Below are 24,533 nucleotides of genomic sequence, written 5' to 3' on the forward strand. Positions count from 1 at the left end.
GAAATTTTCCTATACATGGATGTACACGGAATCTATTATGCTGAGTGAAATAAGTCAGAGAGAGAGAGAGAGAGAGAGAAACGCAGAATGGTCTCACTCATCTATGGGTTTTAAGAAAAATGAAAGACATTCTTGCAATAATAATTTTCAGACACAAAAGAGAAAAGAGCTGGAAGTTCCAGCTCACCTCAGGAAGCTCACCACAAAGAGTGATGAGTTTAGTTAGAGAAATAACTACGTTTTGAACTATCCTAATAATGAGAATGTATGAGGGAAATAGAGAGCCTGTTTAGAGTACAGGCGGGGGTCGGGTAGGGAGGAGGGAGACTTGGGACATTGGTGATGGGAATGTTGCACTGGTGATGGGTGGTGTTCTTTACATGACTGAAACCCAAACACAATCATGTATGTAATCAAGGTGTTTAAATAAAAAAAAGAAAGAAAGAAAGAAAGAAAAAGAAAGAAAGAAAGAAAGAAAAAAAAGAAATCGCCCCTTGCTTGGGGGAACCATATGGGATGCTGAGGATAAAACTGCTGTTCATCCTGAGTCAGTCACATGTTTCTTTTCTCTTTTTAGGCTGTTTTTGAGTCTGTAAAGTTTCTGAGCTGCTGAAGCTATGTATACTTCCTTCAAACCTGAAAGTGAATCTGACTGGGTGTAATATTTTAGGTAAAGCATTCATTTCATTGAGTTTTGTCACTATATCCCACCACTGCCTTCTGGCCTTTAGGGTTTCCTGTGACAGGTCTGCTATAAATCTCAAGGATGCTCCCTTTTTGATCTTGCTGCTTTCAGTAATTTATCTCTTTCTGTGGGATTAGTCATTGTGATTAGGATATGTTTTGGGGTGGTTTTCCTTGGGTCTCCTTTAGCTGGTACTCTTCGGGCATGCAGGATTTTTCTCTGTATTGATTTCGTTGACTGTTGATTCTTCCTGGGAATTTCTTCCTGGGTCTCTGGGACTCCAATGATTCTTATGTTGTTTCTGTTGAGTTTATCAATGACCTCTGTTTTCATCTGTTCCCATTCTTTAAGGATTTTTTCCATTGTCTAATTATTTGTTTTAAGGTTCTCTTTTCCATCCTCTTTTGTTGTATGGAGTTGTTATGCACCTCATCTTACAATTCACTGATTTGGTCCTCAGCTGCTTTTACTCTATTAGAGAGGCTTTCCAATGAGGTTTTCATTTTTTTCTACCACATTTTTCAGTCTTGTTATTTAAGTTTGGAGTTTTCTGATTTCTATTTTCTTTTCTTTTCTTTCTTTTTTTTTTTTTTTTTTTGCTGTTGTTTTGTTTTGTTTGTTTGGGGGCCATATCTGGTGATGCTCAGGAATTACTCCTGGTTATGCATTCAGATATGGCTCCTGGTTGGGGGACCTTATTGGATGTTGGGGGATCTACTGCAGTCTGTCCTAGGTTATTACATGCAGGCCAATGCCCTATCACTTGTGCCACCACTCTGGCCCCTGATTTCTATTATCTTTCTTTTAATTATCTTTATTTAAACACCGTGATTACAAATATAATTGTAGTTTATGATTACAGTCATGTAAAGAACACCCCCTTCACCAGTGCAGGATTCCCACCACCAATTTCCCAGATCTACCTACTCCCCACCCCACCCACACCTGTACTCGAGACAGGCTTCTTTTTCCCTCATTCATTCACATTGTTATGATAGTTTTCAGTGTAGTTATTTCTCTAACTGTACTTATCACTTTATGTCAATGGTCCTCAAACTACGGCCCGCGGGCCACATATTGTATTTATTCCAATTTTGTTTCTTCACTTCTAAATAAGATATATGCAGTATGCATAGAAATTTGTTTATAATTTTTGTTTTTATTATAATCTGGCCCTCCAACTGTCTGAAGGACAGTGAACTGGCCCCATGTTTAAAAAGTTTGAGGACCCCTGCTCTATGTGGTGAGCTTCATGTCATTAGCTGCACCTACAAAAGAAGATGGGGGGAAGTAAGGGTTGGGACTGAGGCAGTAAAATATTAGAAATGAGCTTTGTAGGGCAGTATCAAGGTCACAATACAAGATGGATATTATGGATATATAGAATATATGCATACAATACTATCAATATGAAAACAAGGAGAAAAATTTTCACTGACTGTCCCAACATAAACCAGTGCTGGACTGGCCAGCCCTCCTCCCAGAGCGCATTCCCACTAGTGTAGGGAGAGATAGGGAGAAAGCCTGTTAAACCTTATAGAGTCCACCTACACCAGCGCCCAGGGAAAGACTGAAGTCCAGGAGAGGAAAACCCTATACCTGGCAAGAGCTGGTCCCCAAAATCAAGGAGGAAACCGGAAGACAGATGCCTGCCCTCCCTCCTCCCCAGTCACCTCCCCCCTTGAACACGGAGGAAGGGGGGAAGCCTGAGGACCACTAAGAGTCCACCTGAACCCACTTCTGGCCATCTGAGCTGGCACTCAGGGAAGGCCTGGAGTCAGGGGGAAAAGACAAGGACAGCTGGGGGTCTGCCAAGCCTCCCAGAACTCCTCAGGCTAGGGATAAGGGCCCCGGTATGGGGCCTCCCCAAACCCTATACCTGGCAAGAGCTAGCTGTTTCCTAATTTTTAGATTATTAGAGGAGCCATCTTTATTTCTGTAAATATGGAGGTGTACTGCAAAATTACTCCATTGGTAAGGCTGTAGATTGCTTCTTACAATGTGCAGAAATGGAATTCAGGGGTTATAAGATAAGCTTTCCAGGTGTGGGTCCTAGAGAGAATACAGTCCTTGGTGTCTGTAGGCTGGCTCAGCTGAAAAGAGGCAGAGAGCATGGCCGCTGTTCTTTATAAGTCTCTGGGTTTCCAATCACATGGCAGGAATTGGCCCCATCTTCGTTGGGTGGGGACATCTTACTGGGTGTGGATCCTGGAGAGATTACAGTCCTTGGTGTCTGTAGGCTGGCTCAGCAGAAAAGAGCCTGATTTCTATTTTCATATTCTCTTGATTAATATTTGTAGTCCATTCAGCTCGATCTATGCTTTTAGTTCTATGAACATCTCCATATTTTTTCTCTAAACACCTTATTTAAGAGATTAAATAGGTGGTTGGCACTTTTTGGGTCATCAGAGCTTCTATCTTTATTTTCTATGCATGGTATTGGCTTGCATTGTTTTTCCATTGTCATGCCTGTAGTGTGATGTTGTGGGTTGTGCTAGGGTTCACTGACCAGTAGCTGTGCATGGCTGAGTTCCTCTGGCTCCACCCTTCTTGGGCAGTTCCAGCTCTCCTCCAATCACATTGCTTCCACAGATGCTTCTGTGTTGGGGGGGGGGTACCACGTCATGCAGCATAGACACCTTCATTTTAGGGGGAGCACACCTCCAGAAGTATCTATTATGATTTTCCTGGAACAGTGAGCTGATACTCCCTTGAAAAATATTTTTAGCCAGCAGGCCCATTGGTGGACGTTAATCATACCCCTTATGTGAATGACTGGCAATATTTCTGATATCCATGGCATGGTGGTGACATTAAATATCTCTTTTTCATATCATTTGGCTTTTTCTCCCTTGCAAAAAATACAGGCCAAAAATCGGCCTCAGTCAATGTATGCTCAGGGAAATTTCAGTATCTAAAGCTGCTAAAGTTCCCCTCTGGCAAAGTAAATTTGCAACTCAAAGACAAGTCTAGCTTCCTGCAACCTGCTTCAGCTACCAGGTGGTAAACAGTTTTCTAGCTTACTTGCTTTAGCTATTCTGGCCAGCTGCAAAGTTGTAGCAAAAACAAGTTTCTTATCTTTTGTCATAAGAACCTCCTTTCTAAACTAGAACTTCCTTTTAGCTTGGGATTCTTTTCACCTGATTGGCTAGTTTTTTTATATGTATATTTTAGGGCCTGCCTTTTGTCAGTGCAGAAATGCCTTTCATATCAGAGACTTGTATATATTTATCAAAATGAAGGAGTAAAGTTGTCTCACGTCTATTGAAGACACGGGTCCCCATACAACTTATTTTGTGTGGTTTCATTATTTCATATTTTGCCACCTGTGCAACCACTCTCCTAAAGTGGATTCATCAAAATCCTACTAATGGCTGTTGGACAAAAGACGCCTTTAGCAGGGGGGTTAATCTCACAAAGCCACAGCTGATGATCAGGCAGCTGCCACTTGCAATAACTTTCCGTTACAATCAGGCTCCACTCTCCTTATGCAATGCCAGCTCACCTCCAGTCACGTAGCTTCTGCAGATGTTTCTGGGCGGTATTGATCCCAAAAGCCACAGCCAGTGGTGTCAGGCAGCAGCTGCTTGCAATGGTGTTCAGCAGCAATCAGGCTCCACCCTCAAATATTATCTATTTATATGTTTGACTCCACTTGCAGTGGCTTGATCAGCAGAAAAATAAAAAAACTTATATTCTTAGCATAAATCTTTAGTGTTATTAAATCACAAAATCTAGCTTCCCACCAGTTCCTAATCTACAGCTGCAGTTCAGGACAATACAAGTTCTCAAAGATCTAACACAGGACTTATGGGTTGTTCCTTTCTTAGACTGGCCCTAGTTTAATTCTAAGCCTCATATACCACATGATCCCCTAGAACACTGCTATGAGTGGCTCCTGTTAAAGAGCTTGGAGTAGCTCTCAAGCATCACTAGATGTGGCTTCAAAACATAAAATGCAGAGAGTGGGTACACTGCAACACAAATGGATGTCAAACATTTCCTAGAAGAGAAAGTTTGTTATGGTAATCTCATCATATGTAAAGACATGTAAAAGTCTCAAACTAGGAAATATAATATTGCTAAATTTAATGATAACATCTCATATATGTGACATTTAATATGTTGCAGATGATGTTCCGATTAATACACTCTTCATGTATTAATCCCACTGAATCTTTGCATTTGCAACAGACAAGATATAAATAAAGTGTATAGGTTATAAAGTTCATGACTTGGATAGAATTGCATCCAGATAGAATTATCTGAAAAGTGGCTCCTATTCATTACATTTTATTGCTATGAAATGTCATCCTTTGATTGAAGTTGTTCACTTCCAAAGGTACAGAGATATCTGTGCAGTTAATCTGGAAGCTTCCACCAAATGTGGTCAAAGAATCTGCCAGAGCTTCTTTCTCAGTTTTGGGTGAGTCATTTCACATTTATGAAACTTAGGACAAAATTTGTATTCTAGTATCAACTTATTTATAGAATCTACTTCTAGTATGATCCTGGAATACCCTCCATTTCCACAGCAAATAATTCCTACCTAAATGACTGGTTCTAAAAATGAACAATCTTTGACTTGAACAGTAACAGCTATTTTTGTGTATAAATTTTTCTGATATCTAATCTTTCACATTGTCCAGGTGACATACTTGGTTCTTCTATGCAAAATACACAGAATCTCCTTGGCTGTAGGGAACAAAATATGGTTCGATTTGCTCCAAACATATATATCTTGAATTATTTGAATGAAACACAGCAATTGACTCTAGAAATACAATCTAAGGCCATTGGCTATCTCACCAATGGTAAGTAAGATAAAGACTTTTTCTTTGTTACTCTTAGAGTTTTCACAATTAGGTTTAAATTATATGCCCACATATGGTGACAATTTTTGTGGAAGAATCCATTTATCACCAGCTAATATGATATTGAACTTTAATATATCCATAATATACAAACAGCTATGATAGATTTGACATACAAGACTTTATAAAGTCATTCAATCATGGATGCATCAGTCTCCACATAGGGGTAGCTTAGAATACTTCTTAGCATAAATACAGTTGAGCATTTTATTCCAGGGTACCAGAGACAGTTGAACTACAAACACCAAGATGGTTCCTACAGCACATTTGGAGAGCAGTATAACAGGAATCCAGGCAACACTTGGTAAGGTCTGTTCTGAATTTCAACTGTGAATGCAAAGTATATATTAATATTAGCCTGCTTTATTTTTATAACAATTATATGAGGTACAGAGAAAAAAATGATATTCAGTATAAAAAAGTAGATATGGGTAGAAGAATAGTAAAGGTAAGAGAGACAGTCCAAGGGATATGGTGTTTGCCTTAAGACATGTACAACATGGAGTTGGAGAGAGAGCATGAAGGTAGGGCATTTACCTTGCATGTAGAAGGATAGTGATTTGAATCCTGGCATCCCATATGGTCCCCCTCCCCCACCCCTGAGTCAACCAGGTACTATTTCTGTGCATTGAGCCAGAAGTAACACTTGAGCGCTGCTGGGTGTGACCCAAAAAATAAAAAACAAACGAAATCTACACCGGCACAGTGGGGCCCGACTGTGAGAACTGTGAGTGCTGACTGTGTGTGCTTGTCTCCTGTCCTGTCTCCTAAACCTCTTGGGAGTGGGCCAAAAAGGCCTCAGAAAATTTGCTCTCCCAGAGGCTTCAGAAGAGCACTTAGCTCCGCTTCTCTACGTGGCCCTGCACTCTTTTTAAGGAAAGAATGCCACTGCAACAAGAAGAAAAATATCACACTAAGTACTGAGCTGGATCACAGAAGCCCAGCATTTCTCCCCGGACTGTCTTCTCTGCTGCGTGCACGGGCCTAAGATTTGATCCTGTGTGAGGCTTCATCCACAGAGGGCTCCCCTTCCTTGAAGGCAAGTCGACCCACCCAGAAATGGTGGAGCCAGAGGAGTGTGGCTGCATACATCATTTAGCCAATGAATACCACCACAACACATAGAAAAACCCACAATACAAGTGTGACAATGAGGAAACAACACAGGCCAGCATCAGACATAGAGAATGAAGATGACAATTCTGATGACCAGAAAAAGGCCAACCAACTAATCAATCTCTCAGATAAGGAGTTTAGACAAGCAATATGGAAGATGCTCAAAGAACTCAAAGAAACCATGGATCGAGATGAACAGAACTCTAACAAGAACCAAGAAAATATGAAGACAGAAATCACAAAACTCCAAACTGAAATAACAGGTCAAATAAAAGTCCTGAAAAACTCAGTAAATGAATTGAATGACAAAACGTTAATGCTCATCAATAGGCTAACAGAAGCTGAGAATAGAATTGGTGCTGTGGAATATGAGATAAATAACAACTCCATACAGAGAAAGAAATTGGAAAAAAACTTAAAGCAAATGAACAGACAATGGAAAAATTAGACAAAGAATGGGAACAGATGAAAATAGATGTCTATGATAAGCTCAACAGAAACAACTTAAGTCCCAGAGACCCAGGAAGAAAATTTCCAAGAAGAATCAATGGTCAAGAACATCATTAGAGAGAAACTTCCAGAGTTAAAAAATATACTCGATCAAATCCTTCATGCCCAAAGAGTACCAACCGAAAAAAAAAAAAAAAAAAAAAAAACCAGAAAATATACCCCAAGACACATTCTAGTCACAATGACAAATGCCACAGATAGAGACAGAATTCTGAAAGCAGCAAGATCAAAAATGGAAATTACATTCAAGGGAATATCCTTGAGATTTACAGCAGATCTGTCACCAGAAACACTCAAGGCCAGAAAGCAGTGGTGGGACATAGTGACAAAACTCAATGAAATAAATGCTTTGCCAAGAATACTGTACCCAGCAAAACTCATATTCAGGTTTGACAAAAAAATACATAGTTTCACAGACAAACAACAGCTCAGAAACTTTACAGACTCAAAACCAGTCTTAAGAGAAAAACGGAAAGACCTAATTTAAGACAAGACTGACCAAAAAATACACCAAATTTTGATAAAAAGATGTCATTAAATCCCAGGACAATTCTTTCTCTCAATGGAATAAATGCACCAGTTAACAGACACAGAGTGGCTAAATGGATCAAAAAACTCAATCCAACATTCTGCTGCCTACAAGAAACACACCTGAATAGTCAGAACAAATATAGACTCAAAATAAAAGGCTGGAGGAAAATTATCCAAGCAAACAACACCCATAAAAAGGCTGGATTAGCCATACTAATATCAGATAATGCAACATAATACACAACATCAACAACAAGAAAAATAAAAATCACATGATCATATCAATAGATTCAGAGAAAGCATTTGATAAGGTCCAACACCCATTCTTGATCAAAACTCTCAGCAAGATGGGATTGTAAGGAACCTTTCTCAGTATAGTTAAGGCCATCTACCACAAGCCAGTGGCAAACATTATCTTCAATGGATAAAAACTAAGAGCCTTCCTTCTAAATGCTTGCACAAGACAAGGCTGTCCTCTCTCACCACTCCTATTCAACATAGCACTGGAAGTACTTGCTATAGTGATTAGGCAAGAAAAATATATCAAGGGAATCCAGGTAGGAAAGGAAAAAGTCAAGCTCTAGCTGTTTGCCGATGACATGATACTCTACCGAGAAAACCCTAAAGACTCTAACAAAAAGCTTTTAGAAACAATAGACTCATATAGCAAGGTGGCAGGCTACAAAATTAACACACAAAAATCAATGGCCTTTCTATACACCAATAGTAATAAGAAAGAAATGAACATTAAGAAAACAACCCCATTCACAGTAGTGCCACACAGACTCCAATATCTTAGAATCAACTTGACTAAAAATGTGAAGGACCTATACAAAGAAAACTATAAAACTCTGCTCCAAGAAATAAGAGAAGACACACAGAAATGGAAACACATAAACTGCTCAGAAATTGGCAGGATTAACATCGTCAAAATGGCAATAGTCCCCCAAAGCATAGTACAGATTTAATACAATCCCTCTAAAGATACCCGTGACATTCTTCAAAGAAGTGGATTAGCCACTTTTGAAATTCATTTGGCATAATAAACACCCTAGAATAGCTAAAGCAATCATTGGGAAAAAGAATATGGAAAAATTGCTTTCCCCAACTTTAAACTTTACTACAAAGCAATAGTTATCAAAACAGCATGGTATTGGAATAAAGACAGGCCCTCAGATCAGTGGAATAGACTTGAATACTCAGAGAATGTTCCCCAGACATACAATCACCTAATTTTTGATAAAGGAGCAAGAAATCCTAAATGGAGCAAAGAAAGCCTCTTCAACAAGTGGTATTGGCACAACTGGCCACTTGCAAAAAATTGAACTTAGACCCCCAGTTTACATCATGTACAAAGGTAAAATCCAAATGGATTAAAGACCTAGATATCAAACCTGATACCATAAGGTATATAAAACAACACGTAGGCAAATCACTCCAGGACATTGAGACTACAAGCATATTCAATGAGGAAACTGCACTCTCCAAGCAAGTGAAAGCAGAGATTAACAGATGGGAATATATTAAGCTGAGAAGCTTCTGCACCTCAAAGGAAATAGTGCCCAGGATACAAGAGCCACCCACTGAGTGGGAGAAACTATTTACCCAATAACCATCAGATAAGGGGCTAATCTCCAAAATATAAAAGGCACTGACATAATTTTACAAGAAAAAAATCATCTAATCCTATCAAAAAATGGGGAAAAGAAATGGACAGACACTTTGACAAAGAAGAAATACAAATGCCAAAAGACACATGAAAAAATGTTCCACATTAATAGTCATCAAGGAGATGCAAATCAAAACAACTATGAGGTACCACCCCACACCACAGAGATTGGCACACATCACAAAGAATGAGAACAAACAGTGTTGGCGGGGATGTGGAGAGAAAGGAACTCTTATTCACTGCTGGTGGGAATGCTGTCTAGTTCAACCTTTATGGAAAGCAATATGGAGATTCCTCCAAAAACTGGAATTCAAGCTTCCATACGATCCAGTTATACCACTCCTAGGAATATACCCTAGGAACACAAAAATACAATACAAAAATCCCTTCCTTACACCTATATTCTTTGGAGCACTATTTACCATAGCATGACTCTGGAAACAACCAAGATGCCCTTCAACAGACAAATGGCTAAAGAAACGTGTTACATATACACAATGGAATATTATACAGTTGTCAGGAGAGATGAAGTCATGAAATTTCCCTACACATGGATGTACATGGAATCTATTATGCTGAGTGAAATAAGTCAGGAGAGAAAGAAAAACGCTGAATGGCCTCACTCATCTATGGGTTTTTTAGAAAAATGAAAGACATTCTTGCAATAATAACTTTCAGACACAAAAGAGAGAAGGGCTGGAGGTTATAGCTCACCTCATGAATCTCACCATGACCAGGGTTGAGTTTAGTTAGAGAAATAACTACATTTTGAATTATCCTAATAATGAGAATGTATGAGGGAAATAGAAAGCCTGTCTAGAGTACAGGCGTGGGTTGGGTGGGGAGGAGGGAGATTTGGGACATTGGTGATGGGAATGTTGCACTGGTGATGGGTGGTGTTCTTTTCATGCCTGAAACCCAAACACAATCATGTATGTAATCAAGGTGTTTAAATAATGTGTCCATTATGGACAAATAATCTATTCATTATCTATCTAACTGCCAATTTGCTATTATCTATTATCTATCACTCTATCCATATCTAACTACACAGAAAAACAAAAAAAATCATTGGTGGATGGGAAAATTTATAATATATAAATATATATGATTTATTTATAAAATATATCAAATAAAATATTTATGCTAAGAACATTTATAAAAGAGTACATTATAATATTTTATGTAGAAAATAATTTAAGAAATCTGTAAAAGAGGCTCGGCTGGGCATAGAACACTCCACATGCCAGGATTTCGTGTGCCTTTGACTGGTATGATGGGGGCTCTGGGCAGGACAGCTAGCAATAGGACCCCTGGACTGACCACTTAGTCCAGGCAAACAAGATTCCCCCCACACCAGGCGGGTCTTCAGGGCCACACCTGGTTAATCGGGCCCTGGGGGCCCCCGCGCGTACTTCATGTATTCAGAATATTCCTTATTCTTATGTTATGTTTTGCGTATACAGAATGTTCATTTTGTGTTCTGCCCTTTCCCACACCCCTACAAAGCTCTTTTTTACTCCTTAACTCTCTAACCCCCTCTCAAACATCACTAACCTACATTACTCTTTTTAACTTCAGTAGTGTACAATCCTAATCACAGTCCAAAGCTGTGCATTGTGTGTGACAACCCCAAACTGTTTCAAGATACATAAAATTGACACGTATTTCTTTAGAATATTTTGTGTTTTTTCTCTGACAGCTATAATTCTTACTAAATGTTGTTTTATACAGTGATGATTCTAACCACTTTTTACCTTCTGTTTTTGAGCTGTTTAACAAGGAATTTTGGTGGAAGAGTCCCCCAGTTTAATGCTTATGATTGAACCATGTCATGGTAATCATTGGAATTGTTCTTATGGCCCCCATATGCGCCAATAACACCACATGGCATTGCTTCTTATTTGCATAGTCACATTAAAATGAGAAAATACTATACATACAAATAAGATCCTATCTAATAGAGATTGGAACACACAAATCTTGTAGTGCAAAGGGACCTTACACCCTGAACATTGACATAGCGACCTGGCACAGACCTCAGAAGAAAGGGCATAATCCATTCTCCCCTGAACCAGGGAAGCCATCCACAAAACATCCAGGCTGGTCTATAACATCACCTGGAAACAATCCTCTACCACGAAAGACCTACACTGCTCAGACTTCAACCTGCTCAAAAGAGACTTCCCTTAACACTGAGAAGACTTAACAACAACAACGACCTGCTTACAGGACAGGGCTCCCTGCATTGCCCTTTGATTGTGAGGTGAAAGGAGAGGATGCTCCATATCCTGACTTCAATGTAAGATATGCAGATTCCAGGATCTTTAATACAGAAACATGATACCAACAACAGAGACTGTGTGAAAAATAAAAGTGTGTTGGCACTACAGACAATGTATTGGATTGGACGATCTAGCTTGCCTGGAGCCTAGACTTGGTCTTGTGCCAGGAAACTTCAGGGGTCTGGTCTCTTTGTACTTAGGCCAAGGTTATTTCTTTCCATGTCCCTCATATTTTGGTGGGCCTATGCAAACAACAATTGCCACTCTAACACCATTTTTACTGTGCTCCTTTGACTCTAATCCTTAAAAAGAACTCACTTAAAATTTGAGGTTAACTTAAGCTAATATGCATGTATATGGAAATGTACGAAAATACTATGCCTGTAATGTTTAAGGAGTTACATAAGTTTTGTGGCTTTAGATTGCCTTGTGTACTGTTAAGAAATATTATAATGTGTTACAATCTGGGGACTTGAGGGTCAAAGTAATTTTACATGGATTCTGTCTTATTTATCTTAATGTTCTTTGGCTGAAATTTCAAAGTTAAGATATCAGCAAGGGGACTTCTGAGAATTATGTTATGGGTGATTGTCCTTCCACTGTAACTTTACCTTGTCCTCTTTCTTTGCACCCTTGTTCTCATAATTAAAAATAAAAAAAAGAAAATATACAAATAAAAAAAAAGAAATCTGTAAAAAGAAATAAATATAGGGCACAGAGGTAGAACATGACCTTGCATGAGACCAATCCAGGTTAAATTCCCAAGTTCCAAAAGTAATGATCCCTGGGCAAAGAGCTAAGAATAAGTTCTGAGTAAAACTGCACGTGGTACCAAAATAATAAAAGAAAATATAAGTAGATAAACAAATATAGAAAATTCAGAAGGTTAGCAAAAATATCTATTTAACAACCAAGGCAACTAGACTCCCTAAATGATGCAGAAATGCCCTACAAATCAAGGACCAGTTTGAAATGCATTAAATATATACAAGCGGAAATAGTTTTAAAACTATTAAAAATTTCAGGTTAACAGAGAAAGTTTCCAAGCTTATCCACATTCCAATGGCTTGTCCACTCTTGTATGAATGCATTAGGAAGAAAAAGAATCAATGTGTTCATAACAGTGACCCAAGGAGTTGCTGGAAACAAATTACCCAGCACCCCCTTTTTCTCAACAGGCTCACAGCTTTTGTGCTGAAGACTTTTGCCCAAGCTCGAACTCACATCTTCATTGATGAAGCACACATTAACCAAGACCTCACTTGGCTCTCCCAGATGCAGAAAGATAACGGCTGTTTTTAAGAGTTCTGGATCGTTGCTCAACAATGCCATCAAGGTTAGCTGTTCTGAGTCTCTCTCTTAGCTTCATTAAACATCAAGGTTTGAAGGAGGAATAAAATAAAAAAGAAATTTCAAAGATTAAGTCATAGACATTGTGAGAGGGTATCAGAGAATACATCAAACTCTGGAGGTGGAATTAATCGTTATCTCTCATTTATAGGGAGGAGTAGATGATGAAGTGACCCTCTCTGCATATATTACAATTGCTCTTCTGGAGATTCCTCTCTCTTCCTCTGTAAGATTCCCTTAAATCCCAAATATCCCTACCATGAAAACTATAGACTCTCTGGCTGAGATGACACCCTACTAACGACAAGTCTCCACTTTCCTTTTGCCCCATGATGCCGTATTTCTCATAAGCTCTTTGATAATGATGTATAACGTAATATTATTAATCATTATTAATTAAACAATAATATTAATAATAATTAATACTGAATCATTATTAATGATGTATATAAAGTTCGGAGCTAGCCATAGCATCTAGTTTGCGTCTTGTTCCTCCTATCCTACCTTATCTTACCTGTATCTACCTAGTTTAATACCAATCTCTCTTCATCTTTACTAGCATCATGTTGTCCGCAATGCCCTGTTTTGTTTGGAGTCAGCCTGGAACGCAGCTAAAGAGGGGACCCATCGGAGTCACATCTACACCAAGGCACTGTTGGCCTATGCTTTTGCCCTAGTGGGAAATCAAAATAAGAGGAAATACTCAACTCTCTTAACAAGGAAGCTAGGAAAGAAGGTGAGAAAAATGGTTTAAAAAAAAAAAGGTAAGTCCTGCCTTGATTGGCTCAGGCCTCTAACTGCAGTCTCTTGCAAACATAGATGTCCTGTTTCTTCCCTTCCTTCCCACCTCCCCTAATAGTGAGACCTTTGGAGTGAGTTCTGGATCCATTATTCTAGCAATCCAGATGGAACACTAAGGCAAGAACAGACTGTCCTTTAAAATCAAACAACATAGTTTCTATTTGATAAGGATCAAGCGTTACCAGTATTCTAGTTTCATGTATAATTGAATTAAATATATTCTGTGGTTGAAAAAATAAAAAATAGGACCTGGAGAGATAGCACAGCGGCGTTTGCCTTGCAAGCAGCCAATCCAGGACCAAAGGTGGTTGGTTCAAATCCCGGTGTCCCATATGGTCCCCCGTGCCTGCCAGGAGCTATTTCTGAGCAGACAGCCAGGAGTAACCCCTGAGCACCACCGGGTGTGGCCCCCCCAAAAAAAAACTGATACTGGATTATAAAAATTATATTAAAATATTTTATTGATGAAACTGATAAGCTTTATATTAATTTTTCAGTAAATCATATATGATCAGAAAACCTCTTGGGAAAATGTATTATCTGAGATTTCATATGCTGCATAAATCATAACACATTAGCATAATGATAGAGTAAATTTAGAAACATCTCAAAGTTCTCTTATCTATTTTTGCAGAGATTATCCCAAATGTTCTCTGAGATCAAAAAGTTGATTTTATATTCAAATGATAATACAATCCTCATGAAAAGCAACAAACTTTATAAGTACTCTCTCTCACTTTGTGTCTCTACCAATATAACTGAAATAACATGAAAAATAAATAATGGGAGAAATGTATATGGAGGTTTTATGCTTCTTCCTTCAAAAATATTCTTCATCTTATCCCCTCCCATACTCACAAAATGAAATCAAGTTCAACATGGAGCTATAAATCAGTGAGTTTAGGAAACTTTTGAGAGAAAGAAGATTGTTTCATCTCCTAAATTATCTTCAGCTCAATAAAATGTATATTTACGTATTATTTACCAATGATTATCATTCTCTCCTTTTTTTTCTGCACCTATAAGACAATTCAATACACTGGAAGTGACCTGAGAAACCCAATTTACCAATGGACCAATTTTACCAACCCAAAGCTCCTTTAGCTGAGGTGGAGATGACTTCCTATGTGCTCTTGGCTTACCTCACAGCCCAGCCCAGCCCAACCCCGAAGACCTGACATCAACGAGTCACATTGTGAAGTGGATCATAAAGCAACAAAATTTTCAAGGAGGCTTCTCCTCTACTCAGGTCTGTGGTTTCCAATCTGCCCAATGGAAAATCTGACCAAAAAATATATGCAAGAAAAAGAGAACAAGATATTACTATATTACAAAAGATTCTTTTAGGGATTATTAAAATAGAATAGAAAGAAAAATATTCAAGACAATCCAAAAAACAATTTTAGTAATCCCAACCAATATGGTTCTTACCACAAGTATCACTCATTTCTTAAGTTTAATTATGTCATTATTACTCATTGGTGGTTGACTTCACTTTAGTGTTTCTCTTTTAGAACTGTTGACAATATGATCCAGTTAATCATCACTAAGTGGACTATCTTGGCCATTTTAAGAAGAGCTATCAAATTTCTGACTTCTTTCCCACTGATCCTAGTAACATCCTATTCCTAGTTGAAACCAGATTAGTTCATGGTTATAAATGAGTTTTCTAGACCACAGACTCACTAGAATTCTATAAGAAACACTCTCACATGAATCAGAAAATTCTTTGATTAAAAAAAAGCTACCAACTACAACATGGGTGATCGAAGAGTTCTACTTAACTCTTCCAGGTCCATTAGACTCCCTACTTAATTCTCTCTGTCCTGAGATCCCTTATGACTTGCCTTTAAAATTGATTTTTAAAACTGAACCTTTAAATATTTCTATTTATTCATGTCACTAGTTTGGAACTATTTTCTTGAGGTTATAAGTGATTGTGCAATAAACATGCAAAGAATTTAGGTTTTCCTTATTACACATCTATTTTAAATATTTAGAACATATATAATGCAACTTTTATCTTTTCAAATAATTTGTAAGATAAAAAGAAGCTATATCATGAGGAAAGAAATAAGAAATGTCAACTTAAGTTCTGCCAAGTTTTGGTTACACCTAATTTGTTCCCCTTGTCCATCAAAATGTTCTTATGTGAGCATCAGTTCTTTTCGTTCTTTTCTCTTAACTTCTCAATTTTTATCTACTCTTTAGTAGAGCTAGTCAAGAGGAATGTTGGTGGGAAAGATCAGATCATAATTATTGGGTTTAGAGATAATCTCATTTTACAATACTGACTGCCAATGCACCAATAATATATTTCTTTTGGAGTAACTAAAGCATGACTGATTGTGCTCAAGAGGCAGAATTAAAGAAAAGGCAATTAGTAAAGGTATATTTTAGGGGAATAAAATCATAGTCCTTGCAGTAGCTAATACCTTATGGGTGGAATTCCAGCAGCCAAAAATTTATTTTTTGGTGGTGTCATGTCTCTTCCCTTCCAGGAAACTGTAGTGGCCCTCCAGGCGCTGTCCAAACATGGAGCAGCAACTTATACTAGAACTGCGAGGGCTGCAAGTGACCATCCAGAATTTTCAGACAAATTTTCAACAAATTTCCAAGTGGACCACAACCACCTTCTTCTACTACAGCAGGTCCAATTGACAGAGCTACCTGAAGAATATGCCATAACAGTGACTGGGGAAAGATGTGTGCATCTGCAGGTGAGGCTGGTGTTATAAAGAGTCAAATTCAATGACTTCTCTTAAAAGGAAATCTTATTTCTGTGCAAATTAAATAATGCAATAAAGTCAGGAGTCCCAAGAAAAGAGAGGAACTGATGTGTGTTTGGTGTTCCACAGACATCCTTAAAGTACAATATTCTTCCAGAGAAAGATTATTTCACATTTGCTTTGGAGGTATACAGTCAGCCCCAAACTTGTGATGGACCAAAGGTACATACCAGCTTCCAAATATCACTGAACATCAGGTAATACCTCTAACTACATCAGATTGATCCTGAATCTAAAACTTACCTTGAACTTTAATATCATTAAAACTATGCTGCTAGATGATCATACTTTAAAATATAAAGACCTACATGATGAAGTTATCAACCTTTGAGAAGTAAGCTTTTTATGTAGAAATTTTAAGTTTTCTATAATGCTTTAAAAGTAAAGTTTGGTCTTAATTCCACCACCAACCCACCAAATATATTGATTTCCAAAAAAGGAAATAGCTCAGTGCTAGAACTTCTTTCCTTGAATGTGTGAAGTCCTGGGTTTGACCTCCAGAATAACATATACACACAGGTACCATTAAAATATAATGAGGGGAACACCAGGCGGGGAAAATCCTCGAAAGTACACCGGCCCAGTGGGGCCCAACTGTGAAAAACTGTGAGTGTGACCTGTCTATGTCTGTCTACTGTCCTCTTGCGTGAAACTCTTGCGAGTGGGGCAAAAAGAGGCTCCAGCGGAGCACGGCCACTCTGCTTCACTACGCGGCCGTGCACTCTTTCTAAGGAAAGAACTTAATTGCAACAAGAAGGAAAAATCACACTAAGAACGGCGCTATATCACAGAAGCAAACATTTCTCTCCGGACTGTCTTCTCTGTTGCATGCTCGGGCCTAAGATTTGACCCAGTGTGAGGCTTCATCCACGGAGGACTCCCCTACCTTAGAGGCAAGTCAGCCCATCCAGAAAGGGAGGAGCCAGAGGAGTGTGCTGCCTGCATCATATAGACAATGAATACCACCACAACACGTAGAAAAAACCCACAATATAAGTGTGACAATGGGGAAACAACGAAGGCCAGCATCAGACATAGAGAATGAAGATGACAATTCTGAGGACCAGATAATGACCAACCAACTAATCAACCTCTCAGATAAGGACTTTAGACTAGCAATATGGGAGATGCTCAATGGACTCCAAGAAACCATGGATTGAGTTGAACAGAACACTAATAAGAACCAAGAAAATATGAAGACAGAAATCACAAAACTCCAAACTGAAATAGCATGTCAACTAACAGGACTGAAAAAGTCAGTAAACGAAGTGAATGACAAAATGGATAAGCTCTGGGACAGGGTATCAGAAGCTGAGAATAGACTTGGTGCTGTGGAAGATGAGATACATAACAATTCCATACAGCAGGAGAGATTGGACAAAAAACTTAAAGCAAATGACCAGACAATGGAAAAATTAGTCAAAGAATGGGAACAGATGAAAATAGAAGTCTATGATAAGATCAACAGAAACAACTTAAGAATCATTGGAGTCCCAGAGACTCAGGAAGAAAATTTCCAGGAAGAATCAACGGTCAAAAACATCATTAAAGAGAAACTTCCAGAGCTAAAAAATATATGTGATCAAATCCTGCATGCCCGAAGAGTACCAACCAAAAGAGACCCCAGAAAAACCACCCCAAGACACATCCTAGTCACAATGACAAATCCCACAGATAGAGACAGAATTCTGAAAACAGCAAGATCAAAAGGGGAAATCACGTTCAAGCAAGCTTCCCTGAGATTTACAGCAGACCTGTCACCAGAAACACTCAATGCCAGAAAGCAGTGGTGGGATATTGTGACAAGACTGAATGAAATGAATGCTTCACCCAGAATACTATACCCAGCAAAACTCACTTTCCGGTTTTACGGAAGAATACATGGCTTCACAGACAAAAAACAGCTCAGAAACTTCACAGACACAAAACCAGTCTTAAGAGAAAAACTGAAAGACCTAATCTAAGACAAGACTACCCAAAAGACACACCAAATTTTGAAATAAAGATGGCGTTAAATCCCAGGACAATTCTTTCTATCAATGTCAATGGACTAAATGCACCAGTTAAGAGACACAGAGTGGCTAAATGGATCCAAAAACTCAATCCAACCCTCTGCTGCCTACAAGAAACGCACCTGAATAGTCAGAACAAACATAGATTCAAAATAAAAGGCTGGAGAAGAATTATCCAAGCAAACAACACCCATAAAAAAGCTGGAGTGGCCATACTAATATCAGATAATGCAAACTTTTACTCAGGAAGGTTGTAAGGGACAAAGATGGACATTTTATATTAATCAAGGGGTACGTAGAGCAGGAAGAATTCACTCTCCTAAACATATATGCACCGAATGAGGGGCCAGCAAAATATTTAATACAACTGTTGACAAATCTGAAAAATAATATCAACAACAACACAATAATTGTGGGGGACCTTAACACGGCTTTGTCAACACTGGATAGGTCAACCAGACTGAAACCCAACAAGAATATACTAGACCTGAGGAGAGAAATGGAAGAAAGAGGCCTAGTGGATATATATAGGACACTCCATCCCCAGAAACCTGGATACACATTCTTCTCCAATGTACATGGGACATTCTCCAGGATAGACTACATGCTGGCACATAAAACATACCTTCATAAGATCAAGAGGATAGAAATTTTGCAGACTACCTTCGCTGACCACAAGGCTCTGAAATTATTTGTGAACTCCAAAGGGACTCAGAAGAAACACTTTAACACCTGGAAGTTAAACAGCCTCATGCTCAATAACCAGTGGGTCCGAGATGAAATCAAGGAGGAAATAAAAAGGTTCCTGGAAACAAATGACAATAAAGACACAAACTATCAGAACTTATGGGACACATAAGTACACATAAGAACTTATGGGACACATAACTTATGGGACACATAAAAGCAGTACTGAGAGGAAAATTTATAGCTTTGCAAGCACACATCAGGAAGGAAGAAGGAGCTTACCTGAGTAGCTTAATGACACAGCTAATAGAACTAGAAAATGCTCAACAAAAGGACCCAGGAATAGGAAGGCAGAAGGAAATAACAAAGCTGAGAGCAGAAATCAATGAAGTGGAAACTCAAAAAAAATCCGAAAGATCAACGAAAGCAGAAGTTGGTTCTTTGAAAAAATAAACAAGATTGATAGACCACTGGCAAACCTAACAAAGAAAGAGAGAGAAACTTGATAACTCGTATCAGAAATGAAAAAGGAGAGATCACTACTGATATGACAGAGATTCAAAGGGTAATCAGAAACTACTTTGAAAAACTCTACGCCACTAAAAATGAGAACCTGGAAGAAATGGATAAATTCTTGGACTCTTATAATCTTCCACGGTTGAAGGAAGAGGATGTAGCATATCTAAACACCCCCATCACCATTGATGAAATTAAAACAGTAATCAAATGTCTGCCGAAAAACAAAAGCCCAGGTCCAGGTGGATTCACTAATGAATTCTATCAAACTTTCCAAGAGGAACTACTGCCAATCTTGGCAAGACTCTTTCATGAAATTGGACAAACAGAAACACTTCCAAATAGCTTTTATGAAGCCAACATCACCTTGCTACCTAAACCAGACAGAGACGCTACCAAAAAAGAAAATTACAGACCAATATCACTGATGAATGCAGATTCAAAGATCCTCAACAAAATCCTGGCAAATAGGATTCAATGCCTCGTTAAAAAGATCATCCACTACGATCAAGTAGGTTTCATCCCAGGAATGCAAGGCTGGGTTAACATCCGTAAATCTATCAACATAATACACAACATCAATAACAAGAAAAATAAAAACCACATGATCATATCAATAGATGCAAAGAAAGCATTTGATAAGGTCCAACACCCATTCTTGATCAAAACTCTCAGCAAGATGGGAATGGAGGGAACCTTTCTCAATATAGTGAAGGCCATCTACCACAAGCCAGTGGCAAATATTATCCTCAATGGAGAAAAACTGAAAGCCTTCCCTCTAAATTCTGGCACAAGACAAGGCTGTCCTCTCTCACAACTCCTATTCAACATAGCACTGGAAGTACTTGCTATAGCGATTAGGCAAGAAAAGGATATCAAGGGAATCCAGATAGGAAAGGAAGAAGTCAAGCTCTCACTGTTTGCAGATGACATGATACTCTACTTAGAAAACCCTAAAGACTCTATCAAAAAGCTTCTAGAAACAATAGACTCATATAGCAAGGTGGCAGGCTACAAAATTAACACACAAAAATCAATGGCCTTCCTATACACCAATAGTAATAAGGATGAAATGGACATTAAGAAAACAACCCCATTCACAATAGTGCCACACAAACTCAAATATCTTGGAATCAACTTGACTAAATATGTGAAGGACCTATACAAAGAAAACTATAGAACTCTGCTCCAAGAAATAAGAGAGGACACACGGAAATGGAAACGCATACCCTGCTCATGGATTGGCAGGAATAACATCATCAAAGTGGCAATACTCCCCAAGGCATTATACAGATTTAATGCCATCCCTCTAAAGATTCCCATGACATTCTTCAAAGAAGTGGATCAGACACTTTTGAAATTCATTTGGAACAATAAACACCCTCGAACAGCTAAAGCAATCATTGGGAAAAAGAATATGGGAGGAATTACTTTCCCCAACTTTAAATGTACTACAAAGCAACAGTTATCAAAACAGCATGGTATTGGAATAAGGATAGGTCCTCAGATCAGTGGAATAGGCTTGAATACTCAGAAAATGTTCCCCAGACATACAACCACCTAATTTTTGATAAAGGAGCAGGAAATCCTAAATGGAGCAGGGAAAGCCTCTTCAACAAGTGGTGTTGGCACAATTGGATAGCCGCTTGCAAAAAATTGAACTTAGACCCCCTGCTAACATCATGTACGAAGGTAAAATCCAAATGGATTAAAGACCTCGATATCAGCCCCAAAACCATAAGATATATAGAACAGCACATAGGCAAAACACTCCAGGACATTACAGGCATCTTCAAGGAGGAAACTGCACTCTCCAAGCAAGTGAAAGCAGAGATTAACAGATGGGAATATATTAAGCTGAGAAGCTTCTGCACCTCAAAGGAAATAGTGCCCAGGATACAAGAGCCACCCACTGAGTGGGAGAAACTATTCACCCAATACCCATCAGATAAGGGGCTAATCTCCAAAATATACAAGTCACTGACAGAACTTTACAAGAAAAAAAATCTAACCCCATCAAAAAATGGGGAGAAGAAATAAACAGACACTTTGACAAAGAAGAAATACAAATGGCCAAAAGACACATGAAAAAATGTTCCACATCACTAATCATCAGGGAGATCCAAATCAAAACAACGATGAGATACCACCTTACACCCCAGAGAATGGCACACATCACAAAGAATGAGAATAAACAGTGTTGGCGGGGATGTGGAGAGAAAGGAACTCTTATCCACTGCTGGTGGGAATGCCGTCTAGTTCAACCTTTCTGGAAAGCGATATGGAGATTCCTCCAAAAACTGGAAATCGAGCTCCCATACGATCCAGCTATACCACTCCTAGGAATATACCCTAGGAACACAAAAATACAATACAAAAACCCCTTCCTTACACCTATATTCATTGCAGCACTATTTACCATAGCAAGACTCTGGAAACAACCAAGATGCCCTTCAACAGACGAATGGCTAAAGAAACTGTGGTACATATACACAATGGAATATTATGCACCTGTCAGGAGAGATGAAGTCATGAAATTTTCCTATACATGGATGTACACGGAATCTATTATGCTGAGTGAAATAAGTCAGAGAGAGAGAGAAAAACGCAGAATGGTCTCACTCATCTATGGGTTTTAAGAAAAATGAAAGACACCCTTGTAATAATAATTTTCAGACACAAAAGAGAAAAGAGCCGGAAGTTCCAGCTCACCTCAGGAAGCTCACCACAAAGAGTGATGAGTTTAGTTAGGGAAATAACTACATTTTGAACTGTCCTAATAATGAGAATGTATGAGGAAAATGGAGAGCCTGTCTAGAGTACAGGCGGGAGTCGGGTGGGGCGAAGGGAGACTTGGGACATTGGTGATGGGAATGTTGCACTGGTGATGGGTGGTGTTCTTTACATGACTGAAACCCAAACACAATCATGTATGTAATTAAGGTGTTTAAATAAATTTAAAAAAATAATGTAAAAAAAATAAAATAAAATATTTTGCTCCTCTGCCAAAAAAAAAAACAAAAAAAACAAATGTCGACTGAGAAATATGATTCTTCAAATAGATACTTTTCTCATAGTTTTCAAGTTTTTAAGTAGAAAAAGAAGAAAAACAACTTCTAATCTTTGCCCACGGGGCATATTATTTCATATTATATAGCCAGGCAAGAAATGATGGCTCTTAAAAGTATAGATAAAATTGTAGTGATATATACTGAAGTTGTAACAGATTTGTAAATGTCCTGAGAAATTTTTATTTGGAATATGTTTAAGTCTCTACTTGTGCAAAAGGTAGGTAAAAGAGATATTAAACATGAAATAAAAAGAGAGATACCAGGAAAGTAGATGGTGGATGGTGGATGGACCTATGATTTTCTTCTGTAAACCAACATTCTTTGACTTTCTAAAACTTGTCTACCATTATCTGTTTTGCATCATGAACTGACAGATTCAAGGAAGTTGACAAGTGATTTTCAACCTTTCTACTCATGCTGGCAGTCATCCATGGACCATTGGCTGAATCCCATTGCTATTGACTGAAAAATTAAACACACACCCTAATTTGTTTATACCTTTAAGAAGGAAAGAAGACCTGCAAGAGTTGGGTCATCTACTTCTTAAAGAGTAAATTGATTAATCTGGAAAAAAAATATATAATTAGGGTTCTAGAGATTGTACAGAAATTAACGTATATGTCTTGTATGCAGCCAACCTCAATTTAATCCCTACCACCAAGTTGTACTCTGTGCAGAATCAGATACAGCTTTAGAGGACCCCTAAGTATTTCCATGGGAGTCTGGGTAATCCTCAGCACTACCAAGCCATAATAGCACATCAAGAGGCCCTTCCACTGAATCTACTATGCAGGTAACAAAGCCAAATCAGAAGGGGTCCCAGGAATCCTCAGTACTGCTTGGAACTACTAGGCAAAATTATGTTCTAATTAATTTCTACTTTTCTCCCATATTAAATGTTAAGTTTAATACTTGGAAACAAAGAATTTTTTATCAAAACTGTATGCTTTAAGCTGAAGGAAGCAAATATTTTTTACCTCTTCTGAACATTATTTATTCTTCTTCTAACCAACCAGATTACAAAAACTTATATTCATTATAAGCATAAATGAAGTAAAAATACATAATTTGCCCTATTATAATTTATCAAAAAATTATAAGAGCCTTTAAGAAAACCTAGCAACAATGTCACTGCATGGAACTTATGCTAATACTATAAAAACACACCCCACTTTATATAACAAACATAATTATTATAAATTAATTTGTTCAAAGTATGAATCATAGGACAGTATGAATCATAAGACAGCTATCTAATATCACAATATCATGTAGCTTCTTTGGGGAGACATGTAACATTTATTCTAACTCAACCTATAAAAATACTACATACAAGTAACATAAATATATGAAGTCTCTAAAAATTAAATGTATGTGTGCTCAAAATGCCAATTATCAAATCCTACTAAAATTTCTAAGTTGATAGTTTTAGACTGAGACTTAAAAATCTATTGTTTTAGTAAACTATAGATTTTATATGTATTCAGGTTCTAAACATGAATATAAAACAATTTCAAAAAAATTAGCCATGAGCCGGAGACATAACATGGAGGTATGGCTTTTGCCTTGCATGCAGGACTGTAGTTCGAATCCTGGCATTCCATATGATCCCCTGGGCCTGCCAGGAGCGATTTTTG

The 24,533-nt window shown here is 38.1% G+C and overlaps 1 protein-coding gene across 1 annotated transcript in view; it reads left to right on the forward strand.

Moving 5' to 3' along the window:
- Positions 1-24,533, forward strand: part of LOC126022061 (pregnancy zone protein-like) — a 33,949-nt gene that overhangs the window by 3,544 nt on the left and 5,872 nt on the right. The window contains 12 exon segments of the mRNA XM_049782927.1: positions 5,028-5,111; positions 5,335-5,499; positions 5,776-5,863; positions 12,849-12,966; positions 12,968-13,006; positions 13,172-13,246; positions 13,580-13,712; positions 13,715-13,756; positions 14,848-14,988; positions 14,991-15,070; positions 16,323-16,541; positions 16,680-16,807. Coding sequence (XP_049638884.1) covers positions 5,028-5,111; positions 5,335-5,499; positions 5,776-5,863; positions 12,849-12,966; positions 12,968-13,006; positions 13,172-13,246; positions 13,580-13,712; positions 13,715-13,756; positions 14,848-14,988; positions 14,991-15,070; positions 16,323-16,541; positions 16,680-16,807 — 1,312 coding nt within the window.

This window comes from Suncus etruscus, chromosome 11, assembly GCF_024139225.1.
Source record: "Suncus etruscus isolate mSunEtr1 chromosome 11, mSunEtr1.pri.cur, whole genome shotgun sequence".
Taxonomy (NCBI): Eukaryota; Metazoa; Chordata; class Mammalia; order Eulipotyphla; family Soricidae; genus Suncus; species Suncus etruscus.